Here is a 16,807-nt window from a genome sequence, read left to right as displayed (position 1 = left end):
TATTAATTTGATAATTAAGAAAAAATACTAAAATTAAAATCAAACCTCCCTGAAGTTGGGGATTTTTTCATTGCATGTACTAGCAACTAAACATTATACAAAAGGCTTATGTATCTCAGTGGGACTTTTAACACATTTGCTAACAAAGCTCCACTCCCCGAATGCTTCAGATTTCTGACTTTCCTGGGTATCTGTCTTACCCCTTGCATACAGGTCTCTTACTCTACCTTTAGTTTCCAGCCTTCCCATGTACTGATGAAAAGTCCAGATTCTGATGACATCCTATCTAATAAAAGAGTAATATGCAAATTGACCGTACCTCCACTACACACACCACGCCCACCAGCCAATCAGGAGCGAGTATGCAAATTAACCCAACCAAGATGGCTGTGGCCACAGAGCAAGCAGGAGGCTTGCGTTTCCCCAGTAATGGAGGAAGCCAAGCTTTCTGCACACCCTGGCCTGCCTTGGCCTCCATTTAAGGCTACAAAGTTTCAATTATAGAAGATAAATAAATCCCAACAAAAATGGCTGCGGCCACGGAGCAAGCAGGAGGCTTGGCTCCACTCAAGGCTACAAAGTTTCAATTATAGAATATAAATAAATCCCAGATACCAGGGCCTCCGCTTGGGTCTCCGGGGGTGTGGCCAGCCTGCAAACCACCACAGGCCCCTCGCCCAGGCCGCCCCACACCCCAAGGGAACCCCCACCCTGATCTGGGACACCCTTCAGGGCAAACCAGCTGGCCCCCACCATGCACCAGGCCTCTATCCTATCTAATAAAAGAGTAATATGCAAATTGGCCATCACTCCAACACACAAGATGGCTGCCCCCATGTAGTCAAAGATGGCTGCCCCCATGTGGACACAAGATGGCCACCACAAGATGGCCAGCAGGGGAGGGCAGTTGGGAGGAACCAGGCCTGCAAGGGAGGGCAGTTGGGGGGATCCAGGCCTGCAGGGGAGAGCAGTTGGGGGGGACCAGGCCTGCACTGGAGGGCAGTTAGGGGTGACCAGGCCTGCAGGGGAGGGCAGTTAGGGGCAAACAGGCTGGCAGGGGAGCAGTTAGGCATCAATCAGGCTGGCAGGGGAGTGGTTAGGGGGTGATCAGGCTTGCCAGCAGAAGCAGTTAGGGGCAATCAGGAAGGCAGGTAGGCAAGCAGTTGGGAGCCAGCAGTCCTGGATTGTGAGAGAGATGTCCGACTGCACGCTTAGGCCCAATCCTACCGGGATCGGGCCTAAACGGGCAGTCGGACATCCCTTGAGGGGTCCCAGATTGGAGAGGGTCCAGACTGGGCTGAGGAACACCCCGCTCTGCACGAATTTCATGCACTGGGCCTCTAGGGTTTTTATAAGAATGGATGTGCATGGATTCCAAAATTGTCATGCTTATCACTCCTGGGGTGAAAAGGATCTATTTATATTGCTATGTGGAGTCTACTGTGATAAGTGCTTTAAGAGTGAATAAGAAATGGTTCCTGTCCCTAAGGACCTAGCTACACTTTCGGAAAGGTTCTTTCTCCAACTTTAAAGATGTAAGTGTTGGCAGAAAACAGTGATTCGTCTTTGATCAAAACATCTGTGAGACTCACAAAAGACAAAGGCATGTCAGAGTGAGCCACATAATAGCCTACAGCAATTTTTAAAGTCTGAATAAAAAGCAAAAACTCTTTACAGTAATCCAAACAAATAATCTAAGCCACTATCCCACGGTCATTTTGATTCAATACAAAAAAAATAAACATGTCTTATATTGTTTGCAGCATTGTTTTGTTTGTTTTGCTCTTTGGTCGGGGCTTAGGTACAGATACAGAAAACACTGTAGCCATTTTAAGCAGGAAAGGCTGAAGACAGGGAACTAGGTGCTTACAAAGTCATTGGAGGGGCTGTAGGAATGGACTGCCGCCTAAGAAACCAGAGAGGCGTAGAGGAACTCCGGCCCCAAAGGGGATGTCCATGCCTCTCTAGTTTGGTTACAGTACCACCTTCCTATATTGTCACCTGAGATCTAACTTATAAAGCTCACCACCTCCAACACAGTAGTTCAAAATACTAGAGGAAAACGGAAAGGCAAGCAAAGGAAATGTGTTACTCTATGTATAACAAAGCAAGGGAGAAAATGGGGTAGCTAATACAGACCTTATTTCTGCATCTGACCCCACGCCCATAGCTGGTATTTATAACTTTCTTCCACTCTCATCTCATATTCCTTTTTGTACCTTCAGCCAGCACCTTGGCTAGTCATGCTACTTTATCTGCTGGGGTAACCCAAGCCTTCGTTCTAAGGGGTCTGAACCCTTGGTGATCTGTCTGTATTGGGTTGCTATATCTTTAACTTCTGCCACTGGACAGAGCAGCATAAGAGGGTGCCCTAGAGATTCCTCTTGGTTTTAAAACCACTCATACCCATTATTTCATTTGTTGTAGAAATTCTGTTTCCCCTTGAAAACCAGGACCAACCACTCCAGCAATATAGGAACCCCCTTTTACGTGTTGATTTAACATTAGGAAGAGCCCACATTGGCCAAATGGCTGCCTCAACTTCCCCTTTAATGGAACTGTTGTTGAGTCTTTAGGTGGGAGCAATCTTTCTCTGGGTTTTAAGCCTTCTCAGCCAGGAGAGAGCCAAGCATCATGAAAACAGATATAAAAATTTTGTGATTAGGTCCTTACATGTAATAAAGATTCTACGCCTTGATTTCTAGATTCATGTAGTCTGACTGGGAGAAGCATCACTGTAGATCAGCTACTGGTTAGAGCGCAATCTCATTCCATAACACAGCACTCTGACGACTCAGAGTGGTGTCTCCTGGCTGTTACTGTGACTGAGTCTTCAATAAGTTATAATGTTATTCTGTAACGGTGTGTGTTTGTAGCTGATGAGGTACATGGTGAGATCAGGGAAATCCATAGACATTTTTCCTTTCTCTCAGTTCTTTGGTAGAAGCAATAGTTGGCTACAAACAAGATAATATGACATAGGTTAACTTAAACAGAAATAAATTTTATTGGATGGCTTTGGGTTGCTCACAGTATCAATGTGAAGGCCTCTAAACAAATCTAAGAAAAATCCCGAAGCCAAGAAAAACTCACAGCCAAGAACACAGCAGAGGTCATGCCAGAGAAACAATCAGGTTAGGACACTGCCTTTGGCAGCCCAACTTTGGACACTCACTGCCATTTTCTCTGCTGGACTCTTAAGTCTGTTGCAGCCTCTGACAATATACTCTACTTATGGCTGAGTCTTTGAGTACTTCCACATGAGGCAAGATCTGTGGCAGAAATATCTGTTTGGCCAAATCTGCTTCCTGCCAAGGAGGTGAGATAGGAATATCTGCCCACTTTAGGCCTAGTTGGAGCTGAGATCTCGCCTCCCAACAAGACCTAAGAGACAGATGATCCTTCTATCTAGGAAGGCAGCTCCAAAATCTGGCAAATGCCCACCAAGTCCTCTAAGCCTCAGTTTTCTCATCTGTACAATGGAGATTATGATACCCTTTTATAATTCTTATCCTTTGCTATAATACTTTAACCTAATGTCCTTTCAATACTTATCCATTGCTATGAAGATTAAATTTAATAATGCATGTGAAAAAAATGAATTGTTATTGTTTTGTTTCCATTAGTACCTCCATGTCTTTATCTCCTTGCCCTGAGGCAATTCCTAATCTTGGAGCAAACCCACTATTCTTTCCCTCATCTCCTGCTCCTAGACTGCTGAGTACATCTGGAAAAATTGATAAAATCATCCCAGTTGATTCCATTACAAATAAATAGTTCCCAAACTCAAGGTACTGCTTGCATACCTCTTCCCTAATTCTGCTCCCATTTCCCCAAGTAAATAGATGCACTTGTCTCCTACAGAGAGGAAAGAGGGAATGCATATGTAACACCCCTACCCGCCCTCCCCTCCAAATACAAACTCATGTACGTCTGCCCCAATCATTACTCTCTCCCTCTCCCCCGAGTCTCAAGTGCTATGTCTCTCCTCAAATGATGGCAAAGGCTAATCTCTCCCTTTGTCTGTACTCTTCTGCCTTTCCTGGGCCCTTGCTTGAGCTTCCGTCTCCTTAATTTTCTCTATCTCCAGGTCCACTGGTTTCTTCCCTGTGGCTTGCAGTGTCTAATACTGCAGACTGTCTTTCACATTCATGGGGCATCACTGGTTCTGGGTTATTTAAACAGCTAACACTATAGTTTTTTGTAGATTTGATAAATGCAACCTGTAAAAATTGAAAGCAACACAGAAAAATACAAGGAGTAAAAACCACTTGAAATCTCTAACCTAGAGATAGGCACGCTGAGTATTCTTCTAATTCGGCTTCAGTGAGAGGTACAGCATAAGATTTAATCCTTTTGCAGGTCAGTTCCTCACCCTTCAGCATGATCGCTAGTCTCATTTGCTCAAGCAACAGGGCAATATTTATATTTATCACACATAATTCTAAGTTTTAGAACAGTTACTTTGTGGTAAGTATAACTGTTCCCAAACTTAGAATTACGTGTGATAAATATAAAGTGTTCAGACTCAGCACTTACGAATTTCTAGATAAATAGCTTAGTATGCTATTAAATTTTCACTCCTGGTGGCTCTACAACTTGTACACAGAATAAATATAATTTAGGACACACAAAAACAAAACACTTCACTGCTCAGCTGTCTGTAACCCTTCATGCTATCAAAGCCACTGTCTCTGAGGTTACTAATGACTCTTTAATAGCTAAACCCAAGTTACCCTACTCAATTTCTCTGTAGAATCTGACATTTTTTTTTTTATCACTGCCTCCTTTATGAAAATTCCATCTTTTAATGGCCTCCTTGACACTACTCTCTCCTAGTTGTCTTGCTAGGCCCACTCTGGCCATACCCAAGTCTCTTTCCTTATCCCATCTTCATTATCATGATGCTCCCTTGGATCCTTTTCCATTTCAGCGTATGCTCTCATTCTGGGCAGACTTACCAGTACTTAATTATCCCCTAAATGTGAATGGCTCCTCCGTCTTCAGCAATAACATCTCTTTCCCAAGCTCTAGTTCTGTATCTTTCATTGGAGTACTGTATGTCTCATGAATTGCCAACCATTTAATACCATGCAATAATGCCCCAAACCTGCCCTCCACTTCCATTCCTTATCTCAGTTCATGGCAGCAGCATCTACCCAGGCACTAGAGTTAGAGTGACATGCCAAACCTCCTTCTCTCCATCACTATGACTGGTGTGGATTGTATCAACAGTCAGCATAATGTAGTGGTCAAGAGCCAGGACTCTGGAGCTAGATTGCCAGCATTCAAACCCAGCTTACCACTTACTAGGTAGGTGACCTTGATTAAGAGTCTTGTTTTTTTTTAATCCTCACCTGAGAATATTTTTTCCATTGATTTTTAGAGAGAGTGAAAAGGAGAGAGGGAGAAAGAGAAGAGAGAGAGAGAGAGAGAGAGAGAGAGAGAGAGAGAAGAAGAAGAAGAAGAAGAAGAAGAAGAAGAAGAAGAAGAAGAAGAAGAAGAAGAAGAGAGAAACGTTGATGTGAGAGAGACACATCAACTAGTTGCCTCTTGCACATGTCCCGAACATGTTCGGAATGGGGGCTGGGAGCAAACCCACAACTGAGATATATGCTCTTGATTGGAATTTTACCCATGATCCCTTGGTCCATGGGCTTATGCTCTAACCACTTAGTTAACTAGCAGGCAAGATTCTTAACTGTTCTGTCTCAGTGACTCATCTCTAAAATGAGGAAAATGATAGTAGCAATCTCCTAGAGTCCTTGGGAGGATTAAATAAGTTTGTATTTGTAAAGCACTTAACACAGCATCTGGCACAGAGTAAGTGCTACATAGGTGCTTGTTAATTAATTGGTCTCTGGTTCACCCCCACTGTAGTCCATTTTTCACACTGCTAACAGGTTTTTGAGGGGTTGCCAATTTTTGAGTCTCAAGGAGAGGCCAGTCATTGTGCTAAGTGCTTTGTATGTAGAATCTCATTTAATCCTCATAACAACCTGTTTGGGGTGGGGGTTGTTACTATCCTCATTTGAGAGATAAGGAAACTGAGGTCTTAAGAGCTAATTTACTTTGTTAAAGATTATAAATGCCTGAGTTCAAGTTTTAAGTCAGGCCTGTGTATTCCGTGAGCCTAGTGTTCAAAACCAGGAAGCTACTTTATAGCACTTTCTCAAGGCTGAGTAAGTCACTTACTGCTTAAACATTTTAAAAGACCCCACATTGCCTGTGCTGACATAATCTACCAGGGGTCCTCAAACTACGGCCCACGGGCCCGCTGAGGACATTTATCCGGCCCGCCGGGTGCCGCTGCCTGTCCTGCTTAGCAGCCGACTCGTCCCGGGCCCACAGTGCGCATAGGAATTTGTTCATAGTTTTTTTTTAAACTATAGTCCGGCCCTCCAATGGTCTGAGGGACAGTGAACTGGCCCCCTGTTTAAAAAGTTTGAGGACCCCTGAATTTCTATTCCTTCACAATCTCGTTCCAATTTAATTTTTTCCCCTGTAACTTCCCTCCGTGTGGACTGTCTTTTCCATCTTCCTTCTCTTTCCCTCTTCTTTCTTTCCTTTATTCTTTCAACATTTATTGAATGCTTGAATGCCAGCCAGACACCATGCTAAATTGGAGAAAATAAGAGAAATGAGCAATTTGTCTTCAAGGAGCTCACAATCTGACACAAATTATTGTTGGCAGTGCAATGAAGGCTGTGCACCAGGTGGATGAGGGGCCATACTGAGGAAGGGAGAGGAGGGGATAGGGAGAGTTTCTGTGAGGAGAGAACATTTAATTGCCTTAAAGGATATTCTGGTCAGACAATTTCTTCCCATTCTTTGACAACCCTGACTTCTTGGTTTTTACCTTTGAGATTGTTGGGTGTCTTTCTCCAGGTCAGATTGATGTGTAATACTGTGTTTCAAAATCACCTTCTCTGGGTCACCACCAAGTTGGATGTGTGTTTCCTTGTACATACCTCAATTACAGCACATATCACATTATGGTCTAGATATTGGTCTATCTGTCTTACTTTCTGACTGAATTGTGATGTTCTCCAAGGAAAATATAGTCGTTTTATTTTTGTACTTTCATTGTCAAAGTGGTGTGACTGGCATATCATAGTGCTTAATAAAGTTTTGTTAAGTGAAGAGTTATTTGCATATTTACAAAAGAAAGTGGAAGGCCTGGGACCCTTCTGATTCAGAGTAAAACTATTCAGAATATCATTCATAGTACCTAGCCCAGTGCTCTATAGAAAGTACCTACTTTCAATAAATGCTAAGTATTTGATGGTCTGTCAGTGAAATATCTGAAGTAATGCTAGGAATAAGGAAACTTATTATTAAACCTACTTCTTTAGATAAATTAGGCTTTTTATGTCCAATTGAGTATCGGGACTCTCGATCAGGCATGATAAAAATTAAGAATTGTTGGTTATAGAGCTAATACTGAGGATTTCTTTTTTTCCTTGGCTTGGGCCATGGTTCCAGAATCTTGTGTACAGTTAAGGCACCAAGATATGGTGCTGTTGGGAGCAGGATACCATAGTCTATAGGAGTTGCTGCCAAGAATCTACCATTCTAGTCCATTCTGGCTAAAGGCCTAGCAATCTCGTTTGCAGCTGCTCCTGGTTCTGTCTTCTTAGACACACCGTGCAGTTGTTTCCTCTCTGTGGTTGTGCCTTCTTCCTGGGAGCATAGCTCTCTTTTTTGTCTATCTCTTTCTCCTGTAGAGAGGCATTGTTATGGTGGGCAGAAGGTACTGAAGGTGCTGAGGTGAGAGGAGTCCTCGCTGCTCCTCTTCTTTTTTTTTTTTTTTTTTGTCCTTGATTAGCCTTCCACCAGGGGTTGAGGCTTTTGTGTCACAAAAGTCAGAAAGGCTCATAGCCTATGCCTATTTTCCATTTGCCTCATCCTCTCTTGAGAAAACGATTGCAGAACCCCTACTGGCATGAATTAAGAGGAAGGGAAAGGGGAAAAATACATGCAGGAAAAAAAAAAAAAAAAAAGCCCAAAGCAGAAACTGGTATCTCAGAATATTGTCCTGGTCACAGTAGTCCTCTAGTCTCTGGGTCTCATCAAAATTGTGAGAATTAAAAATTAAAGTACATGTAAGGAATTTGGAATTGTATTTGGTACACGGACAGTGAGTGCTTAGTAAATGTTAGCTATTATTATCTAGGACTTCTCCACTCAGGGAAGGACCTGGGTCTCTGTCCCAAGTCAGGTCTTCCAGGACAATTACTCTGACCCTCATAGTAGTGCCATGCTGTGTGAGGGATCTATACCCCATGCTCCTAGAGGACAGTTCAGCTGCATGCACTTCTGGTCTCCCCCGGGGGTGAGGTTGCTACTACACCTAGGGGATTCTCTTTCCTCTCAACATTGGTTTCCCTTTTCCTACCCCAGAAAGCTTACTCAAAAGTCCAGTTGGTACTGCACCAGTTCTGGTTGGAGTCCAGGTGTTGTTACTGGCCTTTCTGGTAGACCTGGGACTGGATAATTACATTGAAATTCAGAAGCAGCATGCAATTTTGGGCACTGATGTCTTTCATTAAATTCAACAAGCATTTACTGAGCACCTAAAGCGTGTAAAAATCTGGTTCCTTGAAATACATTTGGCTCTTAACTCAATTTGGATTAATTCTGATCCCATCCTTAAGGGTTTTATGAAGAATAAATATTAAAATGGAAAATATTTGCACAATTCTTTGCAAACATAAACGTCTTTTATGAGTGATTGTTGCTACAGTATTAATATTAATTGTAATAACAACACTGCAGCTTCCCAGGCAGGCGGTAGAGAGCAGCTGTAAGGCCAAAAGGAGCCGGACGGAAGAGGTCAGGGGAGGTGCCTCCAGCACGTCCGGCCCAGAAGAGGCGGGGCCTTAAGGAATGTACCCAAATCCCACCCCTTACTCAGCCCCTTCCGTCGGTGCGGCGTAGGCGGTTACCATGGCGATGACGTATAGTGGGCGGAACGGGGCGGGGCTATGGAGAGGAGGAGGAAGATGGCGGGAGGGCGGCTCTGAGGAGACCTGGGCGGCGGCGGAGGAGGAGAGAAGCTCAGCGCCGCGCCGCGCCGCGCCGGGGCCCATGTGGGGAGGAGTCGGAATCGCTGTTGCCGCCGCCGCCGTCGTTACCGCCGCCTGGAGCTGCTGGACCCGAGTGGGAGTGAGGGGGAAACGTCAGGATGAAGTTCGCTGAGCACCTCTCCGCGCACATCACTCCGGAGTGGAGGAAGCAATACATCCAGTATGAGGTACCGGCAGCGGCCGGGGTGTGGGAGGACTCGGAGGGGCCGCTCTCTCGCCAGCCCGACCTCCACGGTCGCCTTCCGCTCTTGCTGCCTCCCCGCGCCGGGGCAGACTTTGACCCGGTGCCGCGGGGAGCCACTGCGGCATCCCCGCCGCGCCGGCCCCTCCGTGCCCGCTGACCTTCCCCTCCCCCGCAGCCCCGCTGCCGCTGGGGTAACGGATATGAAGGCGGCGGACCGGGAGGGAGGGCACTGCCCCGCCGGAGCTGGGGCACGGTGGTGGAGGGCAAGCCGCAGGTGGGGGGCTCGGGGTGCGAGGCCAGCCCGGGTCGCGGCCGTTCCGCGCTAATTCCCTCATCCCCTCTCACCCTGACCTCTCGTCCCTACCCTGGGCGAGCGCCCCAGTCGCCAGGTTTGCTCGTGTTTCTCTCTCCGCACCTCTCGCCGAGGAATCCTCTTCTACGATAAGCCCCTCTGGTGATTTGCTTCATCCCATAGAGCCCTTCTGCCTTTCCCCACTTGCCCACTGTTGACAAAGGCTTTGTAACTGGGTTGAAACTTGATTTAAATGTGTATCACACATGCAGTGTTAAACAAACGTATTGTGATCAACTATTCAGTTTTGATAATAAGACTCGTTTTACTGATTGCATGAAGTATACAAAGTAATGGCATCTTAGGTTTTGACTCTTCTGTTGTTTTGGGAGTGTAGGGGGAAGAGGAAGGAGGAAAGATAATTATTTAAATTTTCAGGGTTTTTTTTGCCCCTAAAATTTTTGTTAACTAGGGAGAAAAGTACTATATTGTAAACAATGTACTTTTTTTTTAAAGCCATACCTGCCTATTACAGAAATCATGGTCCCCTCCCCCCTAATTCCTGTGATAACCTGTAGGGTACTTAATTCATAGTGGTAAGGAACCTTACATTAATACAGGGAAAAGTAAAGATAATGAACCCATTTATATATTCAGAAGGTGAGATACCTGAAGGGCTTTAAGCATTGCAATAGGTTATTCTCAGTAGCTGGCAATTCAGCTCCTGGATAGAGAAAGACTTCCCTGTAAGCTCCAGGAATTCACATCTATGTTATGTGCAAGAACAAAGAGTATAAAATCAATATGAACACAAATATGCTAGCTAGATTTTATGAAATAAAATATTTTACTCTCTTTCATTTCTATTTAAGTTCAGTGATAGGGTGTTTAAGCAATAGTATGAGTTTATTTAATCATATAGCAGTTGTAATAATTGAAGAAGACATGGAAAGGGATGTAGGTAGGTTAAACAGAACCTTGGAAGATTGTAAAATAAATTCACCTTGTAACATACAGCATTTCATTATTGCCAGAAACGGAAGGCCTAAAATTATTAATGCTTTTCTTGTCACTTAATTTTCTTACAGTGTTTTGTGGCTACATTTGTAAGAATGAAATAAGGGGATAGCTTTTCAGCCTGGAGAGTTTTTGATTTATTGTTCCTAATAACATTCAGTCAGTTTTAAACCTTGGCTAGAGTCCAGACGATGGTTTTTATTGAAAAGAGGGTATTGGTCTTTCATCTTTCTAGTAGTAGTAATTTTCAGCACCACTGCCAGTTCTTCATAGAGGCATAGGACATAGCATGCTGAGGCAACATCTTGCACTTGCTGTATAGTATGGCATGCTTGATTTGGGCAGAAGTAATAGTGGCTGTTTGCTATGATTCATTTTAAGTATTACAACGCTTAACTGTTTCATAGAACTGTATTAATTTGGAATATCTGGGGCTGGAAGTGGAAGCATACGATTTAGTTTGAAAATGCAATTACCTCTTGATTTGTAATGTCAGCTTTGTGACTGGAGTGACCACAGTAATTCTGGGACTCTTCATTCACTTACTCCATTCGGGTACTAGTCTTAAGTGGTTATTCAAGGTTGGTTACAGAGGGACAAAATTCCTGAGCACATTTGTGATTGTATTATCTTTCCCAGGCCAATTATAAATCATTTTTGGAAAAATTCATTTACTGTGGATAATTGAAATTTTATTTTGCAGGGAGTCCCTACTATGTGATGCCTGTCCTGGATAAACTCATTGTTTGGTAGGCAAAATTAAATAAGGAGCACTTTTCTTTGTGCATTGGAGCAATTAAAGACATTTTAAAAAATAGGTCTAGGATTTTTATGTGGTATATTGTTTCTCAAGAGCTGGTGCTGGTCCTTTGAAAATACTTAAAGAGAAATACATAAGAGTGTTTTGCATTCAGAAATTTTGGAAGCTTTGAAACTTAGGTCGGGGGGAGGAAGAACATCATAAAAGATGTTAGTCTTTGCTAGAGAAAAGAACCTTCTTGTAATGCAATAAAATGTAGTTTCTCATGTATGAAGGTGATGCTCTTGAAACACTCTTAGCAGAACAGACACTTGCATTTGTTATTCAAGCACTGGTAGTGAAATTTTGGTATATTACCCCTGATTTCTAGCCTAAGGTGGTTTCTAGTGCTGTGAACCACGATGCTTCACCTTTGGTTTTTATGTTCATCTTGCTATACTAAATTTTATTTGAAATAAGCAGAGCATTACATAGAAGCTGACAATTTTGTTTTATATCCGTAATTATATGTATTATTGGATATACCTGGTCACACAGTAAGTGCTAGTTTTTGTATATGTTAGCCATAAGACCTGGTGGACAGTCTTTTGGCCTTTCCAGGACTCTTTCCTCCTCCATAAAGTAAGACTATAGGCCCAGAGCTTTTTAAGGTTTGTTGTAGTTCATAGGTTTTTGATTTAACTTTTAATTGTTTTTCTTCCTTGGATTGTTAAAATTATTTGATAGTGACCCATCAATATCCTGAAAATTATTGGAGTTTCTAATTTAAAAGTAAATTGTAGAGTTCCTAGACTAGGTCTTCATAGACAGAATAATAAAGCACAAAAGAATAGAGCAACATGGAGAACAGTATAAAGAAAAACCTATTCCATCCACTTCTGAATAGTTTTTACATGGAATAATAAAAAAAAAAATGTGCATGGACTGTTTCCAGTAATCTATTTGAGTGTAAATCTTGGCATGTAAAATAGAACATTAATAAATCTTTGTAAGAATATTTTTTAAAAATTTAGAATCAGTGATTGTATAGAGTTCTGTAATTGATTAATCAAAATTAACTTAAACCAGTTTCAACCAAATAGATTAGTCTGACTATGTTAATATTTTACAGAATATTAACAAAAGAAGCAAATATATTTGGTGCCTTAGGCTGCTGACTTGTATTTTCTTCCCTAGGTTCCTGTGGTTTGGTTTCTCAGGAACCAGAAATGGTTTTTGTCAGTGTATACTTTAGTTTTGTAAGATACTAAAATAATGAGGCACCTAAGTTTTAGGATTTTAGACTTTAAAGGAAATTTAGAGATTATCTGTCTCCTTGTTTTTTTCAGGCAAGGAAACTAAGGTCTAGAGACTCTAGACAGTCACTTTTCCAGGATCAGATATAGATAGCTAGTCTCTTGAGCACAGATGTTTAAGCACTGGGAGTCAGATCACCCTAGCCTAGCTCTGTGACCCTGATTAAATCACTTTCTCTTTCTGGGCTTTAGGTTCTTTGTATCCAGAGCCAACTAGATTTGATGGTTTCTAAGTCACAGCCCTATATTTTGTAAGGACCCATCTGGCTCTAAATTTCTGTATGTTTTTATGGCTTAATTGTTTGATATATGAAGAGGAAATAATTTAAAGGAATGTTATTAATAACATCCTTTTAAATTAGTAGTCTTCTTTCAAAAAATTTTATGATATTTTAATCTGTGAATGGAAAGCTAACTCAAAGAAACTCCTTTGTTTAATTAAATAAGCAGTGATAGCCATGGATTAATTTTTTGTTGCAGGATTTGGGAAAGGAGAGATTCTGCATAACTGCACATCCCTTATTTTCAAATGTAAGGAAACATTGCCATAACACCATTATGCTTTTCATTTATAGAACTCTCCCATGAGAACACTTGTGTTGTAGGTTTCAATTTCCCAAAGGTATTGTGTTGATTAGTTCGGGTTAACTTGCCTTGCTGGAACTTGTTTGAAATTTCCAGTTTGGCCACCCGATGGGGCACAAATCACACTTTTTCTTTCAGTGCTTCTGTAAATGAAAGTACAGTATAGCATATTTAAGGTAACACTTGTACAAGATGGTGTCAGTAAAATGCCTAGCATTTACAAATGTTTCTTAAATGAGTGAATAAATGTTGTATAAGACAGGAAGGTATTACTGTTCATTATTATCTTCCTATAATGAAATGTGTTAGGGTAAGGATGCTGGGAAGATTATACTTGTCCATTCATCCCTGCAAGTTTGGTTTTGGAACAGCTTTTGGGTGAAGGCCCAGATCATAAGAACCTAAGAATCTTATTTGACCTGCAGTGACCATGGAAAATTAGTCCTGGCTTCAAATCTAGTCCTAATCTGGAAAGCATTTGAGAGACTGATTGAGTTGTGCTTTTTAGGGGTTTCAAGTATATTTGCATCATAGACCCCAAAGGAGAGTACTCCTAATTTCCATGGAGTAAGAGAAGATAGTATTTAGATAGTAGTAGCTATACTTATTTTTATGCATAAGAGAAGGAATAAAATTTTACTAAAAATGGATTGATGTGATCTTGTTGAGGAGGTATTCTTAGGGAATTATCAGTGTATAGTCATAATCAAGTTTCAAAATCAACCGAATCCTGAAGTTTGAACTAGAATACTATATTACAAAATTATTAAGTTAAGATTTTAAAAAATAATGAAGCTTTTCAGTTATGTTGTTCTCTAAAAGTGTTATTATTGATACTTTCTTAGATTCAAAATATTTTTGTAGTATTCACAAATGAAAGGTAAGAATTATTTTATCATTGTCTCATCTTTTAATAACTTCTATTTTAAAAATTCTGTGTTTTGGCCCTGGCCGGATAGCTTAGTTGGTTAGAGCCGTGGTTGGCAAACTGCGGCTCGAGAGCCCCATGCGGCTCTTTGGCCCCTTGAGTGTGGCTCTTCCACAAAATACCACGGCCTGGGCGAGTCTATTTTGAAGAAGTGGCGTTAGAAGAAGTTTAAGTTTAAAAAATTTGTCTCTCAAAAGAAATTTCAATCGTTGTACTGTTGATATTTGGCTCTGTTGACTAATGAGTTTGCCGACCACTGGGTTAGGGCATTGTCCTGATACGCCAAGGTTATGGGTTCCATCCCCTTTTAGGACACATAGAAGAATCAACCAAATGAATGCATAAATAAGTGGAACAACAAATCTATGTTTTTTTCTTTCTCTCCCTCTCTCTCTGAAATCAATAAATAAAAAATTAAAAAAATTCTGTGTTTTATAATGTATACAGTTTTAGGAGGATATCATTTATAAGTAAATATATATAGGAGATGGATTTGACAGAAAAAATGCTTGGAAGACTGCTCAAGTTGCGCAGCTTAACCAAAGCTGGGTTGTGGATTGCCTGGTATTGAATTGGCTTTTAGGATTGAGAGAGTGTCAGAATTCATTAGGGTTCTTGCCTTTTCAGGTCTTCCCCTTACCTAGTAAATGCAAAAATAAGGCAAGTAGCCCTAACTGGTTTGGCTCAGTGGATAGAGCGTTGGCCTGCGGACTGAAGGGTCCCAGGTTCAATTCCAGTCAAGGGCATGTATCTTGGTTGTGGGCACATCCCCAGTAGGGGGTGTGCAGGAGGCAGCTGATCGATGTTTCTCTCTCATCGATGTTTCTAACTCTCTATCCCTCTCCCTTCCTCTTTGTAAAAAATCAATAAAATATATTTAAATAAAATAAGCCAAGTAGACAAAGCTCATGAACATAAATAACTTAAAAATTATTCATTCATTCAACCAATATTTAGAGGGGTTTTACTTTGCTATATGCTGATTTGTTATATTTGTTTCATTATCTTAAACATAGAAAAAAACCCAGTATTTTTTGTTTTTTTGTGTGTATTTCCTTTTACATTTCAGTAAACATACTGTTTTCAAAATTAAAAATTGTGTAGAAAGGGAAGATTACAGATCGAGGTCTTGGGACATAGTTATAAATTTGGGTCACTTGTGTAAATGATATGGAAGACTTTCACCTTAGTTTTTCAAACTCTTTACGTTATACACCTTTAAATCTAATTTGTTTATAGGAGGAAATAATTACCTATTTCTTCCCATCACCAAGCAGGTATATGGTATCTATAGGAACTAATCAGAAAATTTTTTAAAAGTTGTTTATTTATTTAGAAGTCAGAGGAAAGTATAATTTACCTGCTGTTAGCATAACTTACAATTTTGTTATCTCTGTAACAAGAGGGACAATATGATGATTGAGAACCTAGTCATTTCTTTTTTATTGAGGTTGACCTGCAGTATTTAGACAGACTGTACACCAGGAATAAGGAGATATAAGTCCTTAGACCCAGTTCTGTCACTGACTATTCATAAATAATTAGTGAGCAAGTGATTTTTTTTTTGCAGATTAAAGGGCTGAAATGTAATCAGACAGGAATGTAGGGAGGTTTTAGATGATTGTGTGAGTTACTTATTTGGGCTAAATTGGTAAAGTTGTAATTCACAGAATAAACCATGTGCTTTGAGGGCTTTTTCTATACCTCAGAGCAGTGTTCTTAAACTTTTTGGTCTCGGGACCAAATTGAAATTCTTAAAAATTATTGAGGATTCCAGTGTCTATTGATATATGCTGTATTAGAAATTAAAACGGAGAAATCTTAAAGATATGAAAGTATACAAGCACACTTATTAGTGATCAGAGACATGACATCGCACTTCATGTAGCCTCTGGAAAACTCCACTGTGTACTCTTGAAAGAATGAGAGTGAAAAAAAATGTATGAAGAAAAATGAATGAAGTTATAGTATTATTATGAAAATAGTTTTGACCTTTTGGATTTCCTGAAAAATTTCTGATTGTTGCTTGCTGCCTTAGAGTATAAGACTCCTATCAGAAAGTAAGGAGATGGCCTAAGAAAAAGCTCTCTAGTCTTTTTTTTTTTTTCTTTTTCAAATTTTTATTAAGGTATTATATGTGTACATATCTTACCATTGCCCCCCCCCACCCCACTCCCATACATGCCCTCACCCCCCAATGTTTTGCATCCATTGGTTACTCTTATATGCATGCATACAAGTCCTTCAGTTGATCTCTTATTTCCCCCACCTCTCCCTAACCTTACCGCTGTAATTAGACAGTCTGTTAGCTCTCTAGTCTTAAGAAGCACATTAAGAGGATAAGGGAACCCCAGGGGTGAGGATTCTTTGGTATCTTTCTCCCTTCATACCCCCCATTGCAAAGGACAGTTGGCTTCCTGGGATTTCATTCTCTCTTCTTTGAATTGAATTAGTGGAAATGTAGTCAGTTTGTCATTAGGAGAAAGGAGTTAACATTTATTGAGCAGTTAGGAACCAGGTATCAGCTGTTTTACAGCAGTTTTGCAAGATAGATGATTTATTATCTCCATTTTACTGATGAGAAAACCTAGACTTAGTGGAGCCAGAATTTGAAATCAAATCTGTCATATTTTGGAGCTCTAGCTTTTATATGGGAA

General features: G+C 40.9%; 1 protein-coding gene across 1 annotated transcript in view; it reads left to right on the top strand.

Annotated features, from left to right (window-relative positions):
- Window positions 1–8,974: 8,974 nt before the first annotated feature.
- The window catches only part of XPR1 (xenotropic and polytropic retrovirus receptor 1), a 115,811-nt gene continuing 107,978 nt past the window's right edge, over window positions 8,975–16,807 (top strand). The window contains exon 1 of the mRNA XM_080649108.1: window positions 8,975–9,256. Coding sequence (XP_080505234.1) covers window positions 9,188–9,256 — 69 coding nt within the window. The 5' untranslated portion in view covers window positions 8,975–9,187. The remainder of the gene's footprint in view (window positions 9,257–16,807) is intronic.

The sequence above is a fragment of the Plecotus auritus genome (assembly GCF_963455305.1).
Source record: "Plecotus auritus genome assembly, chromosome: 12".
Taxonomy (NCBI): Eukaryota; Metazoa; Chordata; class Mammalia; order Chiroptera; family Vespertilionidae; genus Plecotus; species Plecotus auritus.
This window is presented reverse-complemented; position numbering and strand designations above follow the sequence as displayed.